The 6,862-nt window shown below is 29.6% G+C and overlaps 1 protein-coding gene across 2 annotated transcripts; it reads right to left on the reverse strand.

Annotated features, from left to right (window-relative positions):
- Positions 1-296: 296 nt before the first annotated feature.
- Positions 297-6,479, reverse strand: LOC111713049 (uncharacterized). Of its 2 annotated transcripts, none has more exons than XM_023487838.1 (8): positions 6,371-6,479; positions 5,371-5,426; positions 4,096-4,149; positions 3,498-3,561; positions 2,774-2,837; positions 2,375-2,445; positions 1,477-1,538; positions 297-652 (listed from the first exon to the last, which is right to left on the reverse strand). In XM_023487838.1, exons 1-8 carry the CDS (start codon positions 6,414-6,416, stop codon positions 611-613), a joined length of 459 nt encoding a protein of 152 aa, XP_023343606.1. In that variant the 5' UTR covers positions 6,417-6,479; the 3' UTR covers positions 297-610. The 2 variants fall into 2 exon arrangements, with proteins under 2 accessions (XP_023343606.1, XP_023343605.1); XM_023487837.1 differs by having other exon boundaries at positions 4,096-4,152.
- Between the last annotated feature and the right edge of the window lie 383 nt (positions 6,480-6,862).

Consider the following 6,862-nt stretch of genomic DNA (forward strand, 5'->3'; position numbering starts at 1 on the left):
AAGAGAAATTTCTTAGATTTCATATATCATAGAAATCATATAAATATATAATTTTTATGCTCAACCTGTCATATTTTCAACGGAAAAATAAATTATTAGATTAGAGATTAGATTAGATTTCGAAAATATCAGGAAAAATTTAAATGATTTTAGAATAACTTTTTCTTCAAACGCGTAAATGTCAAAACACTTAAGGTACAAAACACAAATATATATAACCCTATACAGTTAACGCGATGTTTAGCTTTCCTTTTATTATTATCAAAACAAACATAAAGAATAATGATAACAACATATTAACAAATAAATACTTTTATTCATTATTTTAATGTTAAAACATTTATAAGAACATTTTATTTCATGACTAGTCCGTGAGATCGAAAATTGGTCCGTTCCGACAAAATATATTCAAGATTTATAAAATATGAACAAATATTATTAAGAAATTATAATTATACTTATTGTTTGGACAATCAATCAATTTGCTTTAAAAACAAAAAGAACAAAAAAGTCTTGTCCGAGTTAAAACTCTATTTATAAAAACAATACGAAGCAAACTATCTCAACGTTTTAATCTCTGCGCAATAACGTGCTGGGTATGTAGATACTTCTAGGGCAAAAAGATCTCCACATTTACTATTTTTCTTGAACTCTAAAATGTAAAAACAAACTTTATTCAAGAGGACTGAGCTGAAAACTTTAGAATCAGATATCCTTAATCACGATTTCTTAATCTGAGTATCTAGAAAATAGTAGAGAAAATCAAAAACCGGTTTTTCAAATTTATCGGCTTCATATACGCGACTCTGATTGGTTGAGGTTTATGCACTTTTCAGGAGAGATGTACAAGATTAAGTTAGCCTTGATATTAAGAAAAAGAGAGGATCAAGCATTGATCTCATTATCCACCATTGTGAAGTTTTCAGCTCTGGAGAAGTAATTTTAAGGTTCCTTCTATTTATAAATAAATAAATTGATAAAGTTAAAAATTTATAAAGTGACATATGTCGGATTTCCTTTAAAAAAAACTACTTTATTGGTTAGGCTATCAAGGATATAAAGAAATTCTTTAAATTACTATTTTGTAAAAGTCAAGATATTTCAGGGTGAAAGTTTTAAGTACTAAAAAAATGCTTTCGGGAACCTTATGACGTCATTCTACTCTCAATTTTCCAGACACTCAATTTTCAGCTAGACAAACAAGGATATCTCAATCTCGTCGATGATCAGAGCTAATTTAAAGTTTATCGGACATGGCACTCCACAGAATTGAAGAATAGCTGTAAATGATGTCTACAGCCAGCTTTTAAATCAATGAATGTGAATGCATTACAATGTATACTTTTAAAATCAAAACTTTTAAAAATATTTTTGACAATTAATTAAAAAAGAAATTGTAATTTTCAAATCTTTCTACATAACATAGTGTCATTCAGTTTAAATTTTTATTGTAATTATTTATCTAAAAAAACTTACAATTTGTTGAGGTAGGAAGACTTGAGGGCTGTTACAACTCTTGCAGCAGTATCTATTCTTACCTGTAATTAGTAATATTACATGCAAGGTTATAATGCAAGGAAAGTTATAGGTGTACGCATCTTTCCTACTGCAGTGTACTGTCTCTGGGCGGTAATGTTAACACAAGACGGATGTCGAAGCCTGACATGGGATCCATCTTTCACATAAAAAATCAATTAAATATTTTGGTCATAGGAAACTATTATGTTAATTATCAAAATTATCAAGAATAAATGCTTTTAACCTCCTGGGATACTGAACGAACACTGATGCATCTATTCTTGTTTACAAATTCCGCCCAGAGAGAACTGGTTTCAATATGTACGCAGAGTATACGCAACTGAAATTAACTTTCCTTGCATTATAACCTTGATTGCATGAATCTATTATACTATTTATTTTGCTTTTTTGCTCATTTTTATAATGGCAATACTATAAAATATTCAGTGTGCCATAATGTTAAAATTTAGCTAATAATTTAAATTTTGATGCAAATAAAATTTTAATAAACATTTTTGTTTTTAATTCCTAAATTTAAATCTAAAGTCTATATTATATATTCTACAGAAAGTATGAAAACTTCCAACAAGATTTGCGTAAAAAGGACTGAAATCTTTGCCACAAGCTCAATTTTTTAAATTCCATTTAGTTAAAACCTGATGGCTTAAACCTTATTCAAACTTATATTATTTGATTCAGTAGAATTCATAGTTTTTAATTATTAAAGGTCTACGACATTTTGATTGCAAAGATATAAGGATTAGAAATATGTGGCAAAGTTGCAATTCCTATATTGAAAAATTCTAATTTTAGAATATTTGTAAATAATATTTCCTATAGAAATGGTCTTACGTACTTTCTATAGAACAGAAAACTTCATCTTCAGAAGATCTAATTCGGCAGAAGAGGTCCTTTCTATCTTCACACCTTGTCATAAAAAACGTGCATTAAAAAAACTCCCCACAAATATTTTGTCACTTCGGAAAGTTCACAAACATTAAAAAAATTGGATCCTTTTGATTTAATGCTATATTTTGATCCAGTCACAATTATTTTTTAATCGGGCCTGGTAAAATAGCTATTATGTTTTTTCCGAATTTTTTAAATAGTTAAAGGGAAAGTTTAACAAAAATAACATTAATAGTTCCTTTAATATTCTTCGGATGAGTTCTTTTAGTTTTATTATGAAATTGCTTCAAAATCTTAAGAATCTGTTTTAAAAAATTGAAAAGTTGAGATCTCTAGAAAACCTTACTCTAACTGCTGGTGTACATCTTTGAATGAGTATGCAACATATGAAGAAGGATGTCTGGTGTCTCCTGAAAAATTAAAGAAATGTTTTAATTTTACAATTTACCAATATGAGTACCATTTGTGAAATTGTCAGTTATCAATTCATTTCTTTTTTATGAATTCGACAAAACGTTGTCTTTGCATTTGTATCTTTATATATACTTTGTGTTGGTGTCTGTCTGTATGTTTGTCCGTTTGTATCCAATAAACGTCAAAACGAATAAACCGATCAGGCCCAAATTTTGTGGATTATTATTGCTCAAAATTTTAAAAATTTGTTTCCAAAAGTTTTTGATTTTTGTAAAATTAAAAACGTGCGAAAAAAATATTATTAAATCCGCAAAATTTTTTTGTTATTGTTTTTATCGTACAAAGAGATGATGCCACATTTAAAAGTCGAAGTAGAAGATGGGTGCGGTGCGCCCTAAAAGCCTAGTTTTAATAGAAAAGGATAATACAGGTGACTTTAAATATGACGGGTTGAAGATTAATCTAGATTTTGGTCCTAAAGATAGTTATTTATTGGTAATTGATTTAACTAACAACCGCACATGTTACTACTGCAAAATTCTTAATTTGAATCATCAAAGTTCTAGGGTACCAAGTTATAAAGATAAAGGGATTAAAAATTAGAGTCTGAGGCAAGTTTTTATTTCATGTAAATCCTTTATTATAAAGTTACTTACCGACAAAACAATAGAACCGACTTCCTCTCTTATAGTTGAGTTTGTTCACGTTGAGTCTTGAAACCTGAAACAAGTAAATCTTTAAAAAAAACTGTTTCTAATTTAATAAACACAAAGGAATTGAATCTTTGACACGAACTATCATTTTCTAATCCCACTATCTTTGCAACCCAATGTTTTACACCTTAGATAATTTAACCATAGATTATTAACAATTTAGACAGAACACTATATGTCGTCTTTTCAAGATTTAGGGGTTTTTCGTTCACAATAACCCTGAGGCAGAAGCCCAAAGGAGTTACGCACATGCTTTCTCTCTGTCTTGTAATTCAACGGTGAATTCGCGTGACCCATTTTGGCTTCTGCCTCAGGGTTATTGTGAACAAAAACGACTAAATATTGAAAAGACGACACCTAGTGTTCTATCTGTATTTCTATTAATCTATGTTTCCGACTATCAATTAAGTTGAATTAAATAAACTAAGTTTGAAATATTAAAGTTTTACACCATTAGTTTGCAAAGATATAGGGAGAAAAATATTCGAGTTTGTGGCAAAGACTCAATTCCTTTTATAATGTTTTTATACAATATACATACCCTTTCAGTTGTTGAACCCCAGTTTTTTGCGTTTCTATTTGGGAGTGAGCCTAGCTGCTATAAATCAAATATTGTAAAAAGATTATTTATTGATTTATATAATGATACAATGATAACCAAAATAAATCGGAATGAAAGTCGACTTCCTCCCATCTTTTATAATAAAAAACGCTGCCAAAGATTTTGCAATTTGGAACTGTTGTGATTGATAATATAAAGTAATCTGTTTTAGGGTGTCTGTGTGAATAGATGTTTGTATATCCGACTGTGCATATTTTCGATCATAACTCATAAACCCCTTAGCCAATTTGTTGGGGGGCACTCGGTACAGCAAAAACAATGTTGGTTTAAAATTTTTAAGTTGGCTGTGCTAACTTTTACAGGAAAAACCTAGTTTCCAGGAAAAGCTGGTTTTTTTTAATTGTTTAAAAAGCAAATTAAAAAACAGCATCGAGAAGTTTTTGATTAATTAAGGCGACCGTCATTCAGATATATTCTGGTTAATACACACATGTAAACTTTCATAAAAAATGTATAATTTCTTGTATAGCTCTTCGGTCAAAAAGTTGAATTTCAACTATAAGTATATAAGTATTAGACAAATCCAAAACAAAAAAGTTCAACTTTATGAAAAATAAAAATTATGCCAAAAACAGTTTAAATTCAAATAGTCTAATAAAAAGGAAAAATCTTGAAAGTGAACATGTTTTTAGAACATTTTTAAAGTGAAGACAAGGGAATTGAGTCTTTGTCACAAACTCTGATTTTCCAATATCTTTGCAGTCCAATGTTTTAGATATTTGACATATCAAACTATGACTTCTGCTAGATCAAATCATATAAGTTTGAAATATCAAAGGTTTACGACATAGGGTTCAAAAGATATTGGGATTAAAAAATTAGAATTTGTGGCAAGGCCTGAAGTAAAATTGTCTCAAAGTATGTTCATTTCAAGTACCGGGTCGACTCTGAACCAGCTAGTGCAAGCTGTACAGTACAGCACAATACAATTTCAGACTATGTAAGGCAAACCGGGACAATACGCCAAGTGAATTTATGTGTAGTTCTTCCTTGTTTTGTAAAGGGTATCCCAGTAAACATGGAATTTAAGGAAGACTTTTGATATTATCTTTAATTATATATTTTTGATAAATTAAAAAACCGTTGTCCATCGCATGAGCTCTAAAAATAGAATCCTTAGAATCAAATGCTTCTAATCATTGATCGTTTTCATAAAAAATTGGATCATCAAAACTTAAAGGTTGTTGAAATCACCTCTTCAGTCCAGAATATATTAAGATATTGTTCTGACCCCCCTTCAACTTCACAAACTTAAAATAAAAAATGTTAAAATCCCAACACTATTAAAGGGATATAGCGTTAACCGAAGATCTGAACTATGAAGACGACTTTCAGACTCAAATATATGACTTTATTCCAATGAGTATGGGTCACAGCAGTTGTACAGTGAAAGCATACCCATTTCACTTATTTAGTGATTTAATCGGGGTCTATCAAAACTATTTGCTTTGTAATAATTTATCAATTGTGCTATTTCAGAGTTTTCTGATTATCACTGTAATATGCTTTTAATATTAAAAACATTATTTTTTTTGATTATTGACTGTAAAATTCAAATTATTTGCCTTATATCTTTGATTTTGTACATATAGGGCAGCGCAGTTCAGCTCCGTGTAAACAGTTCAATTATACTCACTTTTCATTAATTCTAATCTCTTAACCTTTGATATTTCAAACAGTGACGACTAGATTTAAGACTAACAAAATTCATGTTTGAGATGTCAAAGGTCTCTGGCATCAGGTTGTACAGATATGAACACATGTTAAATAATAATTAACTAAAGCTATAATTTGTTGTAGTCTAGTAAACATAAAACACGACAATTGTGTAATGTTCATTGCAACCAGGCCCATTTAAGCAACCAATAAACTATTTTCTTTGAACACAAATACTCATAAGATTATTTTCTTTAAACACAAATACTCATAAGATTATATTCTAGCTGAACACAAATACTCATAAGATTATTTTTTTTTAACACAAATACTCAAAAGATTATTTTCTTTGAACACAAATACTGATAAGATTATTCTTTGAACACAAATACTCATAATATTATTTTTTTTTTGAACACAAATACTCAATTGTTGATACATCGTTTTTCCATTCTGCACAGTTTTATAGCTCCCACCTATATGCAGTGATAATAGAAAAGAAACAGAGCATGATACGTAGTTAAAACAATAAACTTACCAAGTTCAAAGAGATCACCAACTCCTACAAGTTCAGGACCATACATGTTTACCTTAAATTGTTAAATCTTATGCGTTTTTTCGACTCATATCATCCTTTTCAAAATATTTTTTCTATAATATTATTTTATACAGTGAGACCCATAACGGAATGAGAAGACGACTGTTAGACTCAAGTTATGACTTTGAATTTTAAACACAGTAATTGTGCAGCGTACACGGACCAATGACGTAATTGATACACTAAAGGTGTTTCTGAAGATAAGTCATCATTGATCAGTCAAAATTTAAAGGGTTCCGTTGTGAATCAGGGCTTCCCCTCAGTAAATGGAAGTTCCCTTGAAATTACGCTTACAGTCCCTTTAGAGGTATCTAAAAAACCTCCATAATCAGAAAAAGTTAAATAAATAATACAAAAAGATATAAATATTAAGGGTGATTGATCTGTGATTTTTTTTTTAGAATTCAGCAAACCGCCACCTGAGGTTGCTGC

The sequence above is a fragment of the Eurytemora carolleeae genome, unplaced genomic scaffold (genome assembly GCF_000591075.1).
Source record: "Eurytemora carolleeae unplaced genomic scaffold, Eaff_2.0 scaffold1347, whole genome shotgun sequence".
Taxonomy (NCBI): domain Eukaryota; kingdom Metazoa; phylum Arthropoda; class Copepoda; order Calanoida; family Temoridae; genus Eurytemora; species Eurytemora carolleeae.

Bases quoted from the DNA above. Each gene is read 5' to 3' on its own strand.
- LOC111713049 (XM_023487837.1), bottom strand. From the start codon at position 6,416: ATGTATGGTCCTGAACTTGTAGGAGTTGGTGATCTCTTTGAACTTG. The intron at 5,427-6,370 runs GTAAGTTTATTG...TTTTATTTTAAG, and splicing joins TGGTGATCTCTTTGAACTTG to TTTGTGAAGTTGAAGGGGGG. The intron at 2,446-2,773 runs GTAAGGTTTTCT...TTTTATGACAAG, and splicing joins GATGTACACCAGCAGTTAGA to GTGTGAAGATAGAAAGGACC.